The sequence below is a fragment of the Gekko japonicus genome, unplaced genomic scaffold, assembly GCF_001447785.1.
Source record: "Gekko japonicus isolate JY-2015 unplaced genomic scaffold, Gekko_japonicus_V1.1 scaffold46, whole genome shotgun sequence".
Lineage (NCBI taxonomy): Eukaryota > Metazoa > Chordata > Lepidosauria > Squamata > Gekkonidae > Gekko > Gekko japonicus.
In genome coordinates, this window is record NW_015169173.1 from 36,265 (window position 1) to 58,712 (window position 22,448).

Here is a 22,448-nt window from a genome sequence, read left to right on the forward strand (position 1 = left end):
TCCTTTGCATATTCTGTCCCTGTTAAAAATACTATAATTAAGTTCCTCAAGGTGGGAGATAAAAACTTCACACACACTCTTTACCCCCCTCCCCCCATTTGAGAGCACCATGTATCAAAAAATGCAGTGGATAAAACAACCTACAAAACATTGGTTTCAAAGCCAGGATGCACTCAAATGAGTCACATCACAGGAAATGACTCTGGCCAAATTCCATAAGAGAAAAGGATTGTTGAGCTTTCCTAAGAGGCCGTTTCACAATACATTTCTATATTTATGTTCAAATCTCAGGGCTTCTTATACCATTTCAAAATCTGAGGAATCAGTTCCAGAGCCAGCCAGCCAGGATTCCTAATTTTAGAAGTACATACAAAGGAATGAGAGGGAGTGAAACATCTTCTCCACCATCTGGGCTTTGGCATTTGTCATATTCGTACAAATTATTGCATTGAATTGGCAGTGACCATCTGGGTTCTTACAGATTTTCACTGTCACCCACTTAAACCTAAATACAGAATCTAAAACAGATGTTGGTCTATTTTTGCTGGTGTTTGGGATATCTCAGAGGTCAACATTGTTCTCTCCAGAAAGTTTTGGTGCAATACAACTCCATTTCCTTTATGGCGGGCAGAAGTGAAGACTCCAAGCATTCCCATTAACATGATTAAAATGGTTCACGTTTTCTTTTTCACACTTCTGAGAGTTTTAAGTGTTGAAATGTCACAACATCAGAGCAGCAAAAATACATAACCTCCTGAAACACACCATGTGATTAGTTATATTATTTCTATCTAACAAGACCATCCTAAGCAGATTTCTACCTATCTAAGTCTATTGAAGTCATTGGGCCTAGAAATTTGTAACTGTGTGTAAGATAGTGGTGTCCGTGTCCTTAAATTGTCACAATATTCAGATTGTGACAGGATATAAAATCAATGTCCCCATTACACAACCACAGTTGGAATCATTGGGGTGGCGCAGGCAGTTAAACGCCTGCACTGTAACATCACCTGAGCAGCCACTATGGCTGTTCGAGTACCACCGCGGTCGAGGTGAGCTCTCGACCTTCGTCCCAGCTCCCGCCTACCCAGCGGTCTCGAAAGCAACCTAATTGCAAGTAGGTAAATGGGTACCCACCCTTAGAGGGGTGGGGGGCACCCTGTGTGGTTGGCTGAAGATGGCGGAGATAGCGGAGACGGCGGCAGTGGCGGCAACGATGGCGGCGGCGGTGGCGATCCTGGCGTGGACGGCATTGGTGGTGCGGCAAGCAAGGCGGTGGCGAGCAAGGCAAGGTGCGCGTTTGAGCGATCCCTGGCGGCGGAGAAGGAGTACACCGAGGGCTGCCGTGAAGAGAGAAGAAAGGGGCGTGCGCAGATGCCGAGTTCCGGCTCAGCGGAGCCGGAAAGGACGTGGCTGGGCCGGAAAGTAGGCGGAGCTGCGCGCCTAAGGAGGAGATCGCCACCACTGAATGCCGGAGACGCCAGAGAACGCCAGAGAAAGAACAACCCGCGGGACCAGGAGACCCGACCATGCCGAGCCAACGGAGAAACAGCAATAGCCACCACAGAGGGGGTGCCGGTAGGTTGTCCCACCCCCCCCTTCATACATTGTGGCCCTAGCTAGGAACACAGGTGATTAGCACCAGAAACCCTGTAAGCCGCTCTGAGACCCTGGCCATGGGACAAGAGCGGGATATCAAGTCTAATGTAAAAAAAATAAAATAAAAAATACTTTGGGGTATATTTGCACACTTAACTACCTGCTCAGCAAATGAGACTCACCTGTTGAGATAGGATCAGTGGCAAACTATTTATTGGTCTACTTTCTGTTATAGTGGATTATTAAAACTTGTGGTCCAAAGTAGTCCTGGCCTTGCATACCTTCCTGGCTGCCTCTGGCCCTTCTGGTTATGAGGATGTGCATGGGCAAAACTTTGGGAAATTCTGAAGCCCCGTTTCAAGAGGTCAGGAGGAGACAGGGCTTCAGTGTTCCTGTTTGTGAACAGAACTAAATCATACCACTAGAGTAAGCAGGTTTGTGTCTCAGCTCTATCAGTCTTTCAGAATAATTCAGAGCCTTCTTGTTCAGGCAAGAATCTAGCAGTTGCACCAGACCTCATCAGGGAGTTCTTTTAATGCTTCCTAAGCTCTTCTAGTGGGTGGGATCCAGAGAATTGCAAACCAAGTGCTGCTTGCAGGATGGCTTGCCTGCCCTTCCCCTCCCCTCCCCTCCAGTTGCATCCTTTGTACCTCCTGAAAATTTGCTTTTGAAGATTGGAGGACTCTCAGGAATGATATGGAAGGTCAGTCAGGGGCTGCAGGAGGAGTGGGCCCTCCTTTCAGATGGCTCAAGCCAGCCTTAGATCCAAGGCAAGCTATACCAAAGTGCAGGTAATAAACCAGGGGTGGCCAAACTGCGGCCCGGGAGCTGCATGCGGCTCTTTCACACATATTTTGTGGCTCCCGGCAAGGCAGCTGGAGAAGCAAAGGAAAGGCATGCCTCCCCATCGGTCTTCCTTCTCCAGCCAGTGTTCCCCTCCCTGGGTAGGCTTGAGGTGGGAGAGGGAGCACAGAAAGAAAGCAACTTTAACTTTAAATGCATTCTCAAAGCCCCCACCCCCTGGCCTACAAATATAATTGGATAAATAAATATTGTTATCAATATCTGTTTTTAACCCCATTTGTTTTTATTTTTGGCAGTCTTATTTAATGTTTATAACAAGCAGCTTTTCATATTTTTCAATAAAACATGTGCAATATTTGTTCATGTCTTGTGGCTCTCAAACATCTGATGTTTATTCTATGTGGCTCTTACGTTAAGCAAGTTTGGCCACCCCTGTAATAAACCTAAATACAAACATTTCTTCTACAGGCAACAAGGAAGAAATTGGCAACATACTGGGTGAAATTGAAGCGCTCAAGCAAACCATCTCTGACCAGAATGACACGCTTGCTAGTGTACTAGATCCACGGAAACAAAGGGGACATTTGTACATGCCGACATCATCACAAGTAAGTTCTGATGGGAAGGAACTAGATATGGAGATCTTTCCTTTAGAAACACTTCAATGATATCTTGAAAAGCAGATTCAGGGGCATCTGCTCATTCTGCAGGAGGTGGGGTGGCTAACTGTTCCTCATCTACTATTTCCCCCCCTCCAATTCCATTCCTGAGTTGCTTTTCCCCCACCCTGGGTTCCATACATGGGAAGAAGGCAAACAGTCATCCAGAACCCAAATACTGAGTGTGGAGTTGCAAGGAAAAGCAGTGTACAAAAGAAGGGCATTTTCGTTACAGAGCTTAGTCAAGAACCTTAATTTATACATTTGTCCCTCTTGCATATGGTGGCAGCACTTTTACATAACGATGATGTTGCTGCATTTACCGTTCAGCTATTGTGGTGTCCAAATGCATGGCTATGTACTACGTAGGGTTGGATACCTACCAGATTTCTGCTGAGGGAAGATGGGCCTCTGCCAAATCTCAAATCACACTAGTTAACTTCGTTTAATAGGCCTGATCCTTACTATAATCCTTGCTTTTCTTTGTTCATTCATGGATGCTTGCTCCAAGCCTTGTTGACTGAGAACTCTGTATATGTTTATGAAGCTGCATATATGCTTTTGGGTAGCACAGTGTTGTGCCAGGTATTATATCAACATTGTGTTTAGCTTGAAGATCAAGTTATCTTGGGCAGAGTCAGGCTAAAGGGCAGTGTTCTGAGACCCACAAACCACACTGTCCCCTATATTGGCTTCCACATATGAAGAGGACTGTGGCATTACTATTCTGTTTCTTCTGCTGGCCAAATAGATCAGAATGGTTTAAATTTTCCTGCATCTGGAATGCTTTTGGTCCTTGATAACAGTTAACAACAATTTGTCTTGGGGCCAAAGAACAAGAGGGACTTGTATTAAATTACATCATGGACGCTATTGACTTGGGACCTGCCGCATGGAAGCTTTGACAAATTGTGCGTTTCAATTTTTTTTTAAGGCATCTACTCCTGCCTCTCAGAGTACCAAAGATTCTGGAGTTGGTCTACAGTGTCCCATGTCCACTCCAGTCAGAAAAGGGCATGGAGAGGGTAAGCAAAACAGGAGGGAAGCTATTGTCGCCCCCACTGCCAGAGCCTGCTGGGCATATACACCAGTTAGAAGCGGCCTGTCAGAAACTCCCTCTCGTGGAGGTAGGTCAGCTTGATCCTCATCCGGTTTGTTCAGTTTTTAAGACCGGCATGGGAAAGGTAGTTTCTCTGCCATAGCAAAGGGAGAAGCAACCCAGTTAGAAACTCTTCTTGCCATGTAACTCTTACAAGAGCAAGAGCCCTGTGGGCTGCTAGGCCGGCAGAGAAATATGCAACTACCTGCACCTGTGCATACATGCTTGGAAGTAAGGTCCATTTTATGTCATTAGGTTTGACATTCTAGGATGCCTGACCCATCTGCTGACCCTTACTTTGAAGGTAGGGGCAAACTGTATCTGCCGTATTCATCCCCTTTCTGCAGCTGCTCGCACCCACAGCTCGCCTGGTGACAGCCTTTGATTACACTACTTGTGAGGCAGTTTCACAGATTATGTGTTGTTAGAGAGAATTTTCTTCAAATTATTTCATTGTATTTATTTCTAAGATTTATGGTCAATTTAGCCTAAAGGAAAGTTTTGAAATGGGTCACAAAAGAACTGCATATCCTCACGACAAAATCAGACAAACTTAAAATTTAAAAATCAATAACATCAGATTTTTTTAAATGTACCATCTAAAAGAATGACTTTAGAAATGAACACTTAAATTTTCACAGTATATGATTTTCTTTGTTTGAGAAGGTGTTCTAACGGATTATATTCACTGTGTCCCATGTCACAGGGAACCATGGAGATGGTGGAGTGACCATTTGTGGCTCCTCTTCCTTTGTACCGCTTCCTGGTTCTGCTATATATACCCTGTTGCCAGATGGGGCTCCTGCACCTCCGGGAATGGCGGTGTATGGCCGTCCTCCTGTAGGAGCCAGTGGTGAACAGCTTGCTCCCTCTGCAGTTATATATGGATCCCCTCCAGCAGGAGCCCAGCTAGTTCTTCCAGCTAACTGCTCAGTGCCTCTTGTCCCTGTTGGAGTCCTTCACTGCAACATACCTGAGCACCATAATTTGGTAAGTTGCCGAGTTCACTCCTTGAAATTAAGATGCATCTTCCTCACTGTAGTGTAGTAGAGTTGGGGAGTCCCTTATTTCAAATCTGATGAAAGCTGACAAGATGACATTAGGCAAACTGCTCTTGTTTTTTTTTCCAGCCTCAGCTTTCCCATTTGTAAACAGGGAGTGAAAATGTTGGTCAGACATATTTATTTATTATTCAGATTTTGTCCCGGCCAGGGCCAGCTCAGGGCGGCTTGCATCAAGGCAAATAATTACATTAAAAACAAGTGGTACTCATTTAGGTGTCCTTACTGGTTTGCTGTTCTCTTAGGCTGTTGATGGTGGTTTCCAGAGTCCAGGCCCTCTCCCTTGCGCCAAACGATGTTCCTCATTGGTGGTGGTGGCCACCAAAAGCCTGGCGAAAGAGCTCAGTTTTACAGGCCCTGTGGAACTGCAATAGGTCCCGCAGGGCCCTGATCTCCTCTGGAAGCTCATTCCACCAGGATGGGGCCACCACTGAAAAAGTTGTCATAAGGATTGCTGAGATCATTTATACAAACTGTTGTGAATACTAGAATAGCAGCTTTTATCAATACAAATACAGTGATTTGGATTTTGTCTAAATCCAAGAATCTATAGTTTATATATAAAATGAACTGGTCCTTGCATTGTAAATAAACTCTTTTTCCCTGTGAACAATTTTTCATTTTCAAACAAAAATGTAATCAGTGTGTTTTGTACAGATTCGAAGAGAATAAGGTCATAATTTAGTACATTCCGAATATACATATTAGTCTGGTAGAACAGAACCAACAGAGTTTTGTGGCACTTCAGACTAACAGATTTACTGTGGCAGAAACTTTTGTACCTCTATCCCAGGAAAGTTTGTGCCGCAATAAGTCTTTAAGGCATCACATGCTCTCATTTTAATTTGATTTATATAAGTCTGCAGTGTATGTTCTTGGCTGGAAAATTTAAATGTGAAAATATTTTTATCAGTGTATGTTTGCCAGAATTCTGTAAGCAAAACCCAAGGAACTGAATCAAAATAAAGCCTAGGCAGTGACTTAACATATCTGTTTAGAGCGCAGAGTGTTGTTGGGAAACATGGAAATTGTCTTCATAGATATATAAAAGCACTCTGTAAATTTTTGGAAGTTGTGATGTCCCCATTGTATGTCCACATAGTGTATGTTGCAGCATCTGCAGATGAGGCAAATTTCTGTAAACACACAGATGGTAGTGTGGCCCCAGTGTGTGTCTGCTGTGTGCCACTATATGTTTTTGGATGTGTATTCCTTTCAAATGTTTTTGTACTTCCTGCAACAGGGGGTGACCCTGTTGGAAATTTGTCTATCCTGTAAAATGTGAAATTTTCTTGTAAGAGTCTTTCTCATTGTACTGTTTATCTGGTGCAGGAGGATGAAATCTCAAGACTAAAAGATGTACTAGATCAGTTAAAGTCTGAGCAAGAGGATGACCTTAATAAAGACAGGGAAGAATTGTACCAGGACATTGAGAACCTCTTGAGTGAAAGAGAAGAGCTGAAGCATGAAGTAGCAGAGCTGTGCAGAACAGCCCAGAAACCAAGTAAATACAAGTAAGGATGTTTTTTTAATTATTTGAATAAACAACATCTGACAAACACAACAAAGAACATATAATGGATCTTAACCCTTGTAACATAAATTTAGTACCACATCTTTCAGGTTAACTATGTTCGCCTATTCCTCTTGTCCTTTCTTATCTAACCAATTATACAATTTTAACCAAGTTTTTTTTGAAAAACATCATTATCTTTCCTGCAAAGTTTTTGGGTTAAATTGTCCATTTCAGCCACTTCTGTAATTTTATTAATAAAGTCTTGCTTTCGAGGTAGTTCTTCCCTCTTCCAGAACTTTGCCAATACCATCCTTGCTGCAGTTAACAAATGAACAATCAGATATTTATCACATTATGTATGTTATCCGGTAATATATTTAATAAAAATATTTCAGGGTCTAAAGGAATCTGAATTTTTGTTATTTGTGTTAATATCATATGAATCTCCTTCCAATACCTTTTGACTACATTACACGACCACCAGACATGATAAAAAGAACCCACGAGATTTACATTTCCAATATTAACACTAGAACTAGAATAAAAGCGGGCCAATCTATCAGGTGTTAAATACCAGCGGTGAAACATCTTAAACACATTTTCCTTCAAAGGTATTGCCTTCAAACATTTTACACTTTGCCACACCTTTTCCCATTTATTTAGTTCGATAACATGCTCTAAATTTCTTGCCCATGCAATCATTGGAACCTTTACAGTCTCATCTTGCATCTAGTATTCTAATAAGAGTGAGTACAATTTACGGATGAGCTTATCATCAGAACCTAGAAGTATTTTATCAAGTTCGGAAAAGGATGTTTTGTCTTATCTCAATAAGCCTCTTAAGTTTGTTTTTCTTTTTGCCCCAAGTATTCAGACAAACACTGTTGATACCATCCTAGAATCATCAGAGGCCAATATTTTAACACAGATGGTTCACAGTGGCAAGATTGATGTCTGTCAGGAATGCATCTTGTAAATGTTCAAAGAGCTGTGCTGGTAGCCTGTTCAGTTTCCATTATAATTCATATGATAGGTCATTGGCTTTTAAAGATCTAAACTGGGAATGGGCACAAACACGAACCTCCCGATTTACTGAATTGGTTTGTGAGATTCGGGGGAAGATCTGAGATCTTCCCTCTCTCTTTTCTGTTTGGGGCGGCTCTCTGAGGCCAGCAGACTAGAAGGGGGGGAAGATTTTGCAAAAGCCATTGAAAGGAAATGCTTGGAAGTCGGGGGGGGGAGTGAAAGGGATCTCTGAAATGGCTTGTATCTATTTCAGTCTAACAGCCGGACACACCAGCCCCGTTGTTAGGCTGAAATGGTTGCAAGCCATTTCAGCAATCCCTCTAGCCCCCCCTCCCCCCGCTTCCCACCACGAACCTCCGAAACTATGTGGAGAGTGGTGGGAGGGTCGTGGATAAGGATGGGCATGAACCTCCAGTTTGTGAACCACAAACTGGTGATGTTTGTTAGGAAATTAGTTTTGTGACGAGGTTCGTGCCCATCCCTATCCTAAACTGTCCAGGACCAGGGTATTTAAAGCTCCCATATGCGCTTTCTCAGTAATCAATATTGTCTACAGAGGCAATTTTTCATAGAATCCCAATTTTAGAGATAAGGTGATCAGTTCCTGGTGACAGTGCCTTTTCTGCATTGGCACCAGGCCTCTGGAATTCCTAAAACCTAGCCTCTCCAGGGTTAGGAGCTAGGTGAAAACATTTCTGTTCACCCGGGCCCCCTGAGATCTGTCCTACATGGCCCTCTTTTTAAAAAATACTTCTTTGCTTTTAGTACGTAAGGTGTGGTTTTTGTTGTTGCTCGTGACAGTCTTAGTTACTGTTGAATGATCTAGTTATTTGTAGAAGGGCACTTCAGAAGCCATTGGGCTGAGAGTTTTGCTATGCATGTTTTTTAAAAAATAAATATAATAAATAGTATTAAAAATATTATTACTATTTAAATGTTTTAAAATAATAAATACATAAATAAAAATACAGTTCTCCATTATTGTCATGCAGCTTCACACATGGTTCTCTCTGTGCTCAGCTCACAATGGCATGGCACACCAACTGCACTGCTTTCAGCAGAAAGGATCTAGGAAAGCTTTAGCGGTTCTTCTACTCCCCGCCCAACTGTCTTCCATTTTCCCATTCAAAAAAATTCTGGAGTAACTGTTTCAAGGCCACCCTCTGGCTATAGCCCGCTCCCTCTGTTGTGCAAAGACAACTTTTTTTGCCTTGCCTATTAGTTAGTTTATTTATTAAATTAAGTTTTTAAACTGCCCTCCCCTGTAGATCAGGGCTCAGTTAAAACTCCTTGACACCTGTATACATTCTGTGTTGACTTCTCAACATTCTGTGTTTTCAGGGACTTCACTGATGGGCATGTGAACAGCCTGATTACAGAGCTGGAGCTGGAGCAATCTCTCCAACGTCAGGAAGACATTGCAGATGAAATCGAATGCATAGAAAAAACTCTTCTAAAGAGGCGGGCTGAACTTAGGGAGGCAGACAGACTTCTTGCTGAAGCAGAAAATGAACTTGAAAACACTCGAGGAAAAGTAATGTTGTTTGCTTTTAATAAAATCTTAGAAGTTCAGAGTGACGTAGAGGGCCCAGTAGAATCTCCAGCCTGTAAGCACCTTACGCTTACACTGTGCAATTCGCCTTTAGTCCTCCGTGAGGAAGGCAGACTATAAGTAATGTAAATAAATTCACTGTGGGGCAGAACTCCTGTGGTTTTAGTAGCAGTGTATAAAAGAGAATTCTGATGGGGCAACTTCTTTTTCCACTGTAAGCTTGTTACCAGAAAAGTGGTGCCTACCAAAAATCCTTCCTAGTTTGCATCCATTTAAGGTAGAGGAACCCTGTTTCCTATTGGATTTGGCAACCCTAACAATGAATGGTTTTGTTTTTAGTTTTCAGTAAGTTCCTCAGTCCCATATCTTCTACCTACCAGCTCTGTGCTTTTGCTATCCCTTCAGCAAGACTTCCAGCATCCACACATCACTTCACCAACCCTCCCCCCCCCCCAATATGTAGATTCACTGGTTGACACAATCCCACACTGGGTGGCTGATCCTAACATCATGTCAGTGCCTTTTGTGAGATCTTTGGGAGAGGGTTCCTCTGGTGGCATTTTTAGTTACTAAAGTAAAATCGGGCTGGACTACATGATTTTTATGAGGACAGCCTAAGGTTTGCAAGTCATGTTCATGACTGTAGAGATGTGGAGATCTGTGACTGGACTACTGTATGTGAAGGCTGCAGTTCAACAGATGATCAGGAGAAGAAAAACACAGGAATGAATTGTTCACATAACATATTTCCATGCATCTCCAGATATGGAATGATTGCAAAGACTGGTGAATTGACAGTGCACAATTGTTAAAAAGTATGTGACACAAATGGATTTGTTCTAATGAATTGTTCTCCTGTGTTCTGGTGTTTCATCCAAAACTTCCTTTTTCTCCTCCACACTAACAATCTGTTTGAGACAAAGCAAGTGCCAGGTAACTACATATAAAGAGACAAGAGCCACCTGTTCTAATACCATTTGGGATAAGAATTCCTATCATTTCAAAACGCTGGAAGAGATTTATTTTTAACTTTCTAGACCAAAGACACAATTCAGAAATACAACAGCGCCAAGCAACATTTGACTCAGACTGAAAAGGAAGCCGAGGAGCTTGAGAGACGGGCTCAAGAGATGGCAGTGAAGCTTGTAAAAGCTGATCAGCAATTAAGGTATGCTACAGCTGTGCTAAAACACATTGCTTGGATGTATATAGTGGAGGAGCCACTTTTGTTTGGATCCTACCAGCTTTCTGCTGGGTCAAGAAGGAGGGGGGCCAATCTTACCTGATTCTCCTCACTGTAGTAGTCCCCCCCCTTACATGGTTGCTTGCCAGTGCTGTCCTGCTTCACCCCCCCCCCCCCGAGCCTGTGTTTGGAGGAATTAAGTGTATATGTTGGTTTTTTTCCTTTTGTTATAATGTTTGAGATCAACATTATAAAATTCAGGGTTTTCTCCCTTCCTCTGTTCCCTTTTTGCCCCAAATACAGGTTACTTTACGTGATCCACTTTTATTGTGAGTTTGTTAAGAGTGGCATGCTTGTTTTTGCTGTAATTGTTTTAGTATTGGTGGTGCTGCTTGGGTGACTTTGTTATTCAGTATTTATTGCTTTCTTGTAGTGTTGCTTGTGTTTTTTAATTATATGTGCAGTGGTTTACTCCGAGTGCCTGTTTGGGCCACAGTAGTGATATGCCTTTAGCCACCATTGGACCTCCCAGGATAAAGTGGGATATGAATTGTAAGAAATGAAGGAAATGAAGGAGAGCTACTGGAGAAGATCCTGCCTTGCCTGTGTGTGTGTCCTGACTGCTTCCTCTATCTCACCTCTCCTAAACCATACCTGTGTCCAGAAAGAGAAAAGGGGGCACAGCTGGTGAAGCCAACCAGTTGGTTTAGATTTATATATAAAAAAGGACAGTCAGAACTTTAGTGTGGCACTCCCTTCAAACAAGCAGCACTAAAAAGGCCTTCATGAATTCATTCCAGGTTGCTTCAAGCAGATGCAAAGGACTTGGAACAGCACAAAATGGAACAAGAAGGTATACTGAAGGAAATCAACAAAGTTGTGTCAGCAAAAGATTCTGAATTCCAGTCACTGAGCCAGAAGATTGAAATACTGACTGAAAGGCAAGTTAATTATGGCAGCTGAGGAAGTCTTTGTTTTTCACCTACCTTTTAAATTGATATCAGGGCTAATTTGCATAATGTACCAGGAGACATGTCTATGGACTCACAGATAAGTACCCCCGTCGCCACTGCTGAAATATTTCTGCATTTCCAGGGCAGCCATCAAGAACACTTCTCTCTGACTTCGCCCTGTTCATACTTGGTGCTATAAGGAAGCTTTTCTTGTTGCAGAGTAAAGAACTATAATCTTTTATCTTCAGCCAGTGCCCCGTCAATTCTTATTTTGTCTGGCCTCTTCTCTTCCACTCTTTCTGTGCCGATCTCTGTGGCCACCAGCACACTGGGGCCTGATTAAGTTGCCTCATGACAGCACCTTGCATATATGCGCATGGCATCCACGACTGGTAAATCAGGCAGTACACAGGATGGGGGACAGCCACAAGAGTATGCGAGGTCCCTTCCGACCCAATAGATGAGGATACTACTTGGATTCACTTTTAGAATGTTGTTTCAAATACATTAATAAAAGAGCCAGTTTGGTGTAGTGGTTAAGTGCGCGGACTCTAATCTGGAAGAACCGGGTTTGATTCCCCACTGAGCCAGAAGATTGAAATACTGACTGAAAGGCAAGTTAATTATGGCAGCTGAGGAAGTCTTTGTTTTTCACCTACCTTTTAAATTGATATCAGGGCTAATTTGCATAATGTACCAGGAGACATTTGCACCTGCTGGATGACCTTGGGCAAGCCATAGTTCTGATAAGAGCTGTTCTTGAAAAACAGCAGTTTCTGCCAGAGCTCTCTCAGCCCCACCTACCTCCCAGGGTGTCTGTTCTGGGGAGGGGAAGGGAAAGGAGTTTGTAAGCCGCTCTGAGACACCTTTGGGTAATGAAGGGCGGGGTATAAATCCAATCTCTTCTTCTTCATTAAGAATACCTACAATAGCCCCCCAAGATGAGGCATAGTGTTACCCTCATTTCTCAGAGAAAGATCTGAGGCAGAAGCAGTAACAAATTGGCCACAGCCCCCTACAGAGTTCATGGCCAAAGCCGCCTTCACACTGGCAACTGCCGGTTCAGTCTCCGATCTGTTGTACTGGCAAGGTAGCTACGAGTATGTTGCTGGCTCAGTCAGCCATTTTCTTGAGCTGCACAAGATTACAGTGTTACATGCACTTCCTCAGATTATTTTAATCCTTTTCTAGTCTTCAGAAGCTGCAGACAGATATACAAGTTGCAGAAGGTAATGAAGACCACCATCTTCAGATACTTAAAGAAGCAGAAAATATTCTTCAGAGCAAAAAAAGTGAGCTAGAGAGGTTGAAGGAGCAGGTAAGCACAATTCGTTGTGAGGCATCTCTGACTCAGTTCAGCCTTCCCGGAAATGCGAGTCCTGATGTTGGGGTTGATGCTGACTTGGAGCTGGCAATTGCCAGCTCAGACTCTTAGCTCACTTACTGGTGTAGCCTTCCAATCATCCCAGGGGCCAAGTAGCAAGGAATTTTTCCCAGAGTGCATCAGCACTTCGGATGTAGCTGGCTTTCTCTCTCTCTCTTTTCTTCCCTCCAATTTTCGTAGACTGCAGCTAAACAGCAAGAGCTGGGGATTTTGGATAGACTGCTCTGTCAAAAAAAGGAAGAGCTGCACCTCCTCCAAGGTAGCATCGCCCAGAAAAATGCTAACCTCACAGAAGCTCTCAGGGACGGCGAGGCTGATGTGGCTGAAAAGCGGCAGCAAATAAAGGTTTTCCAAACATTTGGGGGCGTTCGTCTGTGTATGTGCATGCCTAATGTTTTGGTGTGCTCACTTATCATTTGGATTGCATTGGAAACAATTCAGGGGCTATGATTCAGACCACCCCATTGCCTTAATGCCAGTCATTTGTCCATAAAGTTCTAATTGACACTATCCCAACTTAAATGGGAATTGGGGGCACGGGGAGTGAAGCAAAAATTGGTGTAGTGGTTAAGTGCACGGACTCTAATCTGGGAGAACCGGGTTTGATTCCCCACTCCTCCACTTGCACCTGGCTGGATGACCTTGGGCAAGCCGTAGCTCTGATAAGAGCTGTTCTTGAAAAAAGAGCAGTTTGTGTCAGAGCTCTCTCAGCCCCACCTACCCTCCCAGGGTGTCTGTTGTGGGGAGGGGGAGGGAAAGGAGTTTGTAAGCCACTCTGAGACTCCTTTGGGTAGTGAAGGGCGGGGTATAAATCCAATCTCTTCTAGAAAAAAAAAGGTATAATCAATTATTTGTGTACAAACAGGAATACTGCTTTACGCATGACAATGCTGGTTCTTTTGTCCAGGAAGTGAAATCTCTCTTCGAAGAGCTGAGCGTTCAGAAAGGAGAACTCAGTGCTCAGGTCAGTGAGAAGAGAGCCCAACTGTCCCTAATCACACAGAATATCCGAAAAGAGGAGGAGAGGCTGCAGGATATCCTGGGACTCATAACAAAGCATAAGACAGGTTTGGCTTTTTTTTAAAACCCAGTTGTTTTTGTTCGAGCTTTACAATATAAATAAATAAACGTTGATGGGGTCCGAACTGGCAGAGGCTGACCAATTGAGAGAACTTGGAGTCATACTGGATAACTCAATGAAAATGTCTAGACAGTGTGCAACTGCAATAAAAAAAAGGCCAACACTATGCTGGGGATTATTAGGAAGGGAACTGAGAGAACAAATCAGCCAGTATCATAATGCCCCTGTATAAATCAATGGTGCAACCACATTTGGAGTACTGTGTACAGTTCTGGTCACCACACCTCAGAAAGGATATTATAGCATTGGGAAAAGTGCAGAAAAGGGCAACTAGAATGATAAAAGGGTTGGAACACTTTCCCTATGAAGAAAGGTTAAAACGCTTGGGGCTCTTTACCATGGAGAAACGACAACTGAGGGGTGACATGATTGAGGTTTATAAGGTTACGCATGGGATAGAGCAGGTAAAGAAAGAAGTACTTTTCTCCCTTTCTCACAATACAAGAACTCGTGGGCACTCAATGAAATGGCTGAGCAGTTGGGTTAGAACAGATAAAAGGAAGTACTTCTTCACCCAAAGAGTGATTAACACATGGAATTCACTGCCACAGGAGGTGGTGGTGGCTACAAGCATGGACAGCTTCAAGAGGGAATTAGACAAGCATATGGAACAGAAGTCCATCGGTGGCTATTAGCCACAAGGTATAGATAGGAACACACAGGCTGGGGCAGGTGATGCACTGTATTCTTGGTGCTGGGGGGGGGGAGGCAACTGTGGAAGGGCTCCTAGTGTCCTAGCCCCACTGGTGGACCTCCTGATGGCACCTGGTATTTTTGGCCACTGTGTGATTGAGTGTTGGACTGGAAGGGCCATTGGCCTGATCCAACATTGGCCTCTCTTATGTTCTTAATATGCCCTCATTGGCCTCAAAAATAGGTGGCAAATTATAAAGAACTGCAGTAATTACTAAGTTAATTCACTAAATAACAAGTTGGGGGAAGGGGCAGCCGAAATCACAGAGTCCTGTGGCACTTTAGAGACTAATGAACTTATCGTAGAGCCTGCTTTGTCTATCAGTGAGACGTTACAATAATCTTTTTTTAATAATATCGATCTGTGTTAGGTACTTGCGAAGAGAGAGATTGTAACCTGGAACTAAAAATAAATGTTGTTTAAATGTGCTTTGATTATTGTGTGTGTGGGGTAGGGGGGAGAATCTTTCCATTGTCGTACACAGAGTATTTACTCAAACGCAAGACTAGGTTTCATGATGTGAAAAAAAAGAGGGGGTTGTCTTACATTTGTACCCAAGTAAGAATAATTTTTTTAAATGTGTAGAACATTTTTCAGGAAGTCATCTAACATTCAGGCTCATCTTCCTTTTGAGTAAAAATGGGTAAATTGAGTCCTAATCGTTGTGTTGATATAGATGGTGGGGAGATGGATCTGGTGTGCAACAATATTGTTATCATTATTTAACCATCTGTTGTTATGACTGCTTCGTTTATTTAGCTGCAATATTTATGTACTACCTGTCAGCAGTAATACTAGCAAAGCAGTTCCCAAAAAAACCTAAACAGTAGTTTATAATATCTAAAAGCTACAATTCACTAAATAGTAGCATCTAAAGCTTAATAATAAATACTGTCTCTCCTTACCCCAAGTCTTTAATTCCCAACGGCCATAGCCAGATTCCTGAGACCAGTTTTGCATGAGAACGTATGGAGTCTCAGAGAAGGTTGTGATAACATCCCAAGTGACTCATGCGCTAGTAATTCAGGTATTGTTAACCAGGGAGGGTCAGATCTACCAGCTTTTCCACTGGTGTATATGTGAGGATGGTTCCCTTTTGACTCCTGTAAAGGCTGTTCTAGGGATTGTGACAAAAAGCTGGGGGGGGGGGCTGTCCTGAGGATAGGAACCAAGTGAGGTTACTCATTTTCCCTCTTGCACCTCGGGAAAAACTAGTAGAATCCAACCCAGAGATCCCATTGGATTGAGCAGGGGAATGAAATAATCCATAGTAATTTTCTTTTCCAGCATTCTTCAGCTAGTTGTGCACAGGCAAGAGAACAAATCCCACCCTCCAACCTCACCCCTGACTAGTGCTGAGGGACCTAAGCAGGATCTTTCTCACCACCAGGTTCCAGTGAATCCAGATTAGCCATACACAAGTATTGCAGTTAAGGCTGTAAATCTAAATACAAAGTAATATCCTAAAAGTTGTCTTTGTTGAGAATGCAAAGGGGGCAAATAAAGCTACCTTATATGGCGTTAGACCATTGTCTAATGTTATCAGTAATAGCCTTTCCACGTTCTTCAGCAGGGGTTCTTTCCCAGCCTTGCTAGCTGAGATCTTCTTTTTACTTTCACATATGTGCTTCATCAGCCTCCTTGGAACTTAACTGTCTTTGCTTGTGCTTATCAATTATTAGAACTGAAGCACGTTCTGGAAATGTTGCAGCTTGAAAATGGTGAACTGGAGGGTGTAAAGCTCCAGCATGAACAAAAAGTTAATGAACTGGAAAAGATGCAAGTTGTAGTCCTAGAGGTAAGCACTGAAGTACAGCCAGGGCCACTTTAGAATTCAGATATAACTTGGGGTGTATTGTCATGCGAGACTGGGCATGTCTTCATCTTGCCATGGTGACATCAGTTGCAACAGCAACTTCCATATCCATGTAATTTCAGAAAGATGTACCGTCTAATAACACCAGTTTCTGTAGTCACCAGCTCTCTGTACATCGACATTCCTTACATATTCCCTTGAGAAGATATTTTAAGTGTATACCTAAAAATGTGGCTGGGATACACCTAAGAACAATACACTTCCAGTTGTTGGAAAGCCATGATTGCCTGAAACTCAGCGTTGCCTCTTGTGCAGTGTATGAAATGGCTTTAAAATGGCCATAAATGTGCTGTCTGGAAAGAAGTTGCTATCTTTCTAGGTTACAATGATTGCTTAGAAAGTGCAGTTACCCTTGGAGGAAAATGCATGGTGCTCTAATTATTTTAAGAATCCTTTTTACATTCAAGAAGCCTGAACTGTACTGAAAGGCCTCAGGAAGGGCCATTCATCAAACCTTCTCCATGCCACCTGTTGGACATACGGTGCAGCCTTACAGCCATTGTCAAAGGTATACACGATCCAATAAAGGAGACAAAAGTGAACTGTCATAACTAGGCAGGAGACAAAACTGTCAAATGGAGACATTACAGGAATCAAACCTGTGGCCTCACTGCATATTTGTTTCCTGCCCAGGAGAAACTGGAGCTGGAGACTCTGCAGCGGGCCTCCCAGCAGCAGCGAGGGGAAGCGGAACACCAGAGGCAGCGGCTCGAGGGGGCCCAGAAAGAAGCTGAACGGCTGAACTGTCAGTGCCATACTCTGCAGAACAGCATCAAGGCACTGAGCAGCGAGAAACAACAGCTAGAAGACAACTGTCAGCGTTTGCAGGAGAAGTTGTCACAAACGAAAAGGTGAGGAAAGCCAGCTGTGGAGAGAGGCTTCTCTTCCTGCACAAGAATCCACCGCAATGCTGTGGAGAGGCCCTCTTCTGGGTAGCCCTGTTTTTTGTTTTGGAGCTGCCTGTTAAAAGAAGAAGAAAGCTCTTCAGGGTTTTACGGAGCCACTATTGTCCATTTAAAATAAGAGCGCACAATTACCAGTAAAATAGCTGTGTATCATCCCGGAGTCTTCTGGTGCTTGAAGGCCATTGCAAGAAGAAACACAAGAGCATATTGTGCAGCAGTTAGCACAATCTGTAGCAATCTTTTTCATTTCTCCGGGGGAATGGGGGAGGGATTTACTATTACATCTCTTTGGGGGTTTTGTATGCAGTGCCCTAAACGAAGAAAAGTGGCAAGATACTTCATCTAAATTTCAGCCAATTATGTCTTGCGCGTATAGTAGAGAAGTGAACAATCCAATTAGTTACACTTCACTAGCTCTGATGGTTCACCTCCAAGGCACCCAAGCAGGGCTGAGCTCACATTGTCCTGGGCAGAGGCAAGTTTTCCATTGGTAGCCATGGGCAGTTGTGGCCCTAAGCAGCAGACAGAATGCTAGAGTTGGCTGTCCCCTGCTTTCATGCACTAGGATACCATGTTGTCAGCCCAGGTGTACTTCCAGAGAGTGGTTTGAACATTTGTTGGCCCAACACATCTAACAGGAAAAGCCTGACTGGGATACTCCAACATAGTAAACGCCCCAGCTGTTTAGTGTCTTTCACATCACCTGCAACCTGAAGATGCTGGGGATTGAACCTGGGATCTTCTGCATGAAAAGCAGATGCTTTGCCACTGAGCCACAGCCCCTTTTTTTTTTAAATGGTGCTCTCCCCACCTACTTTTTCCAGTTTATCGTTACCGCTCCAAGAGAGATTTGCCCCTCATTAGATTATAAAGTCTCGCCCAACAACTGGAACGATCACTGTGCTTTAAGCTCTAATGTTTTTGAAAAAATAAATTGATCTTAGCAGGGCTCTCATCCTCCTGGAGCGCCCTGGTACGGCGCTCCGGGAGAGACGCTCTGGGGGGCGGGGCGGTCACATGATGAAGCCCCGCCCCCTTCTTCAGGCCGCCCTCTGCTTCACGGCCATCTGCGGAGGGCTTGTTCCCTCCGCTTGCCCAAGAGCAGCCAGCCAGCCGCCAGCAAGAGCAAGAGGCTGGGGTGGAGCTCTGCGCCCGGCCTGCAGGACTGGGAGGAGGAGGAGGAGGGCCGTGAACGTGGAGACCGCCGGAGCAGAAGCGTCGTCATGCCCGACAATGGAGGACCCGGGGGAAGATGCCTTCTCTCCTACCAGCCACGCGCCTCGCCCATCCCAACGCGTCTCCTCTCCCAGCGGGGTTTGCCCCGCCAGCTACCATCTGGCACAGGGTGGGTGCAGACGAGGGTTCTCCGAAGGCTTTTTTTTTTTGCAGGCGGGAGTTCGCAAAGGAGAACTTGCAACGAGGGGAACCTGGCTGCGGGCTCTCCCCGAGCACCGCTCGCCCAAAGGGGAGCCCCGCAGCAGCTCAGGGCCAGTCTCTGTATGCATCCTCTCTACGCTTTTTTCCCTTCTGCCTTCGAGGCCTCCGGTCCCCCCGTCCCCCCCCCCCAAAGCCCCTTTCCTCTGTGGTTTCCCGTCCACCACCAGCTTCCTAGGCGTGGCTTTAAAAACATAATATTGAATATATTTATTCTTGGGTCTGCCCCCCGTCGTCTAACGTGGCGGAGTTCAAGAACTTAGCCTGACGTGCATAAGCTAAACTTCTCTTATGTGGCGCCCCAGCCTGGCCGAAGGGGTCCCCCCCCCCGGTCATCGTCCTTAAGAAGGTCTTTCCCCTCTTAAAAGGGGAACGGGAGGCCTCAGAAATTGGGCCGGTTCTCCGGTTACGTCACCAAGAGAAAACCTGCGCCTCTGCTAGAGTCATGGGAGACGGCTGCCTCGTCGACTCTCCCTTCGACGTCCTGGCCAGCCCATCTCTGGTATCCACTCCACAGTTCCTTCCTCCTCAGCCTCCCTTCTCATTCCCCTTTTATACCCTCTTTCCTCCTTCCTTCCTTCTTATTGGCTATGTGGGATGTCCATCCCAAGTGGTCCCGCCTCCTTATAAAGGCTCCAACGCCCTGCCAGGGGTGGGGGCGTTTCGACCCCGTCCGTGACAGAGGGCCCATGTGGAGGCCGTCGCCCGGAACAACTACTGCGGCTTTGTTGCGTAGGCCCGGTGGGGACCGGCAGCGGCGGCGACGTCTCTTGGGGACTTGCCTTTCCCCCCGTATACAGGGGCATGCTCTGTGGGGAAGCGGCTGCGGTGCGACCATGCCCCCACCGTCCCCGCTCTTTCCCGTCTCCTGGCCCATCGTCTCTCCTCCCGTCTTGGAGTTTTGAGACCTCTCCCTGGAGCTGTCGGCCGCGGTAAGCGGGGTAGCTGTTGGTTGTTGCTCGAGCGGAGGCGTGAGGGAGAGGCCCAGATGGTCGGAACTGGGACATCTTATCATGGGGAGAAAGGGGACGGGGGGGACCACCTACTATATACAGAGTGACTCCAGTCCAGTGTTCCCTCTAAGCTGAATGAGTGTGAGCGAGCTCACAGTTTTTTAGCCTCCGGCTCACACCTTTTTGTCTTCTGGTGATGTCAGGGGGTGTGGCATATGCTAATGAGTTATGCTAATGAGCTCCGACAGCTCTTTTTCTACAAAAAGACCCCTGGATCTTAGCAAACATGAAGGAGAATCCAGAACAAATGTATATGTGTTGTATTTCACAGAACTTTAGCTGCTACTGAAGACAACAGTAAAGCAGTCCTCACCAGCATAGAGAATATGGACTCAGATATCCGAAAACTGCAGCTAGAAGTTAACCAGCTACAAAAACAGAAAAAATCTCTCAATGAAGAGACTGCAAACCTGCAGAAGCATTTTCATGGTACAAAGTAGCTTTCCAAATATGTACACAATCTTTTTGTTTCTTTGTCTGTCTGCTTCGACCCACATCATATGGCAAATGTAATACCTAATCTATGATGGGTATTCTTTTTAAACTAAATTCATATTCTTTTCGGTACACTCTTCTTGATTGTCTCTTCTTGCAACAAGCTGTGAAATGTGTTTTCTTCAGAAAAAAAGGAGGAACTGAATATACTGAAGACTGAACTGAATGATACCAGACAGCATTTTCAGCTCTTGCAGCAGGTAAGCTTTGTCTGCTTTGTATTTTAGATATCATTGACAAGAAATCAAAAGACTTCATTGAAATAGTTGAAGCCTCTAGGGAAGATGGAGTTATTACCTGCCTAATTAGCATCCTGATCCCATGCATACATGCTTGTGGATGTCCCACTAAACATGTCTAGGATTAAGCGGTATATTTTTTGCTAAAGGGTGGGTTGAAACTGTGACTGGGTTCTTCTGCCCAGCTCATACCACTTGTGTCCCCAGCATTCATAGGACTTCAGATGCTGGATCACCCCTCTCCCCAGTTGTGCTGCACTATTTGTCTTCTATAAGGAAAAAAAGACATGCTTTTAAAAAGAAAGCTATAAAACTGGACTGGGTTTGGAGGGAGGGAGGAGCTCATGATGTCAAAGCTGCTGGCCAGTGACAGCCCACACAGGCCTGCAGTAACATCAAGCGAGCAGCCGCTATGGCTGTTCGATACCCACCGCGGCCGGGGTGAGCTCTCGGCCCTAGTCCTAGCTTCCGCCCACCCAGCGGTTCGAAAGCAAAAGTAAAAGGAAAGCAAATAGATAAATGGGTACCTACCCTTAGAAGGGTAGGGGGCACCCTCCTCCGTCCGAGGTTGTGGTGGGAACATCAGCGACGGCGACAGCAACAATGGCACGGTGTGGCGATCCCTGGTGGCCAGAGAAACATCGACCGGTGGAGGCGAAAGGAGAGTCGTGGAGGAGCGCGGGACGTAAAGGCGCAGGCTCGGCGGAGCCGGATGTGGATATAGCCGAGCCGGAACTGATACGGACCGCGCGCCAGAAACCTCCAAGCTAGAAGACCTGCCCTGACACCAGAGAAATGCCAACCCCAAAAATGGACCGCTGGGGAAACCGAAGCCGGAGCCAAAGGATAGCTACCCCCACTGGGGTGCCCGTAGGCAGCCCCCACCCCTATACCATGTGGCCTTAGTAAGGGACTTGAAACTTGCACTTGCAACCTGCCTGCAAACCGCTCTGAGACCTTCGGGTCAGAGCGGTATATAAACCGAATGAAATAATAATATCTCTCCCTTATAATAAAGCAGTAGTGGGGACAAACGTTCTAAAATGCCCGCCTTTAGTGTTTGGCCGGAAGAACTGCCACTCAGAAGACACTGGCTGGGTTGACTGGCTGCTTTGTGCAGTCCCGCCCAGCGTTTCAAGGTCTTTTGCATATGGAAGCTGATTGGACTTCACTCCATTCCACACCTCAAACTCCCCCCCCCCGCAAGGCAGTTGGAATTTTCAGTTGCATATGGGAACTACTGTATTCTGAGGTAACATATGTCCTCACTCACAACACATCACTTCCCTTTTAAAAGAAACAAACCCAATAACACAATCACGCCACACCACAAAGAAGACAGATCACACCACAAGCAGAATACCTCAAGGCAAAAAATGATAGGAAAAGGTGCCAGCAGTCACCCCATTACTGCCACAGATGGTGTGCAGGTCCCAGGTTCATGTTTTAAAAGCTGCCTGGGGGACTATGGACCATTCACACACTTTCAACCATAACATACCTCATAGGGTAGTTGTGCGGATCATACGGGGGAGAGGAGAATGATGTCAGCTGCCTTGGTTCCCACTGCAGGGAAAGACTGCCCTTTCCCTAGGCAGAGGCTGTGGGGTGTGTGTGTGTGTGTAAAACTAAAGACAGACAGGCAGATAAAGGTTGGCTGATGGTTGCCTGGAAAGGACATAGGGTTGAAGCCTGCTGAGGGTGGGGTCTGAGGAGGAGGAGGAAGAGGGGGACCTCAGACAGATACAATACCATACTGCCCACACTCCAGACAAGCTGTTGCCAGTCTCCAGGTGACAGCTGGAGAGCTCTTAA

At 45.1% G+C, this 22,448-nt stretch overlaps 1 protein-coding gene across 1 annotated transcript in view; it reads left to right on the forward strand.

Annotated features, from left to right (window-relative positions):
- Nucleotides 1-22,448, forward strand: part of CNTRL (centriolin) — a gene marked incomplete at its 5' end in the record, with an annotated part of 66,127 nt that overhangs the window by 35,824 nt on the left and 7,855 nt on the right. Inside the window, 14 exon segments of the mRNA XM_015415817.1 lie at nucleotides 2,872-3,011; nucleotides 3,997-4,213; nucleotides 4,868-5,151; nucleotides 6,555-6,736; nucleotides 9,106-9,298; nucleotides 10,354-10,484; nucleotides 11,300-11,440; nucleotides 12,644-12,770; nucleotides 13,017-13,181; nucleotides 13,744-13,903; nucleotides 16,354-16,469; nucleotides 17,181-17,398; nucleotides 20,171-20,328; nucleotides 20,521-20,594. Coding sequence (XP_015271303.1) covers nucleotides 2,872-3,011; nucleotides 3,997-4,213; nucleotides 4,868-5,151; nucleotides 6,555-6,736; nucleotides 9,106-9,298; nucleotides 10,354-10,484; nucleotides 11,300-11,440; nucleotides 12,644-12,770; nucleotides 13,017-13,181; nucleotides 13,744-13,903; nucleotides 16,354-16,469; nucleotides 17,181-17,398; nucleotides 20,171-20,328; nucleotides 20,521-20,594 — 2,306 coding nt within the window.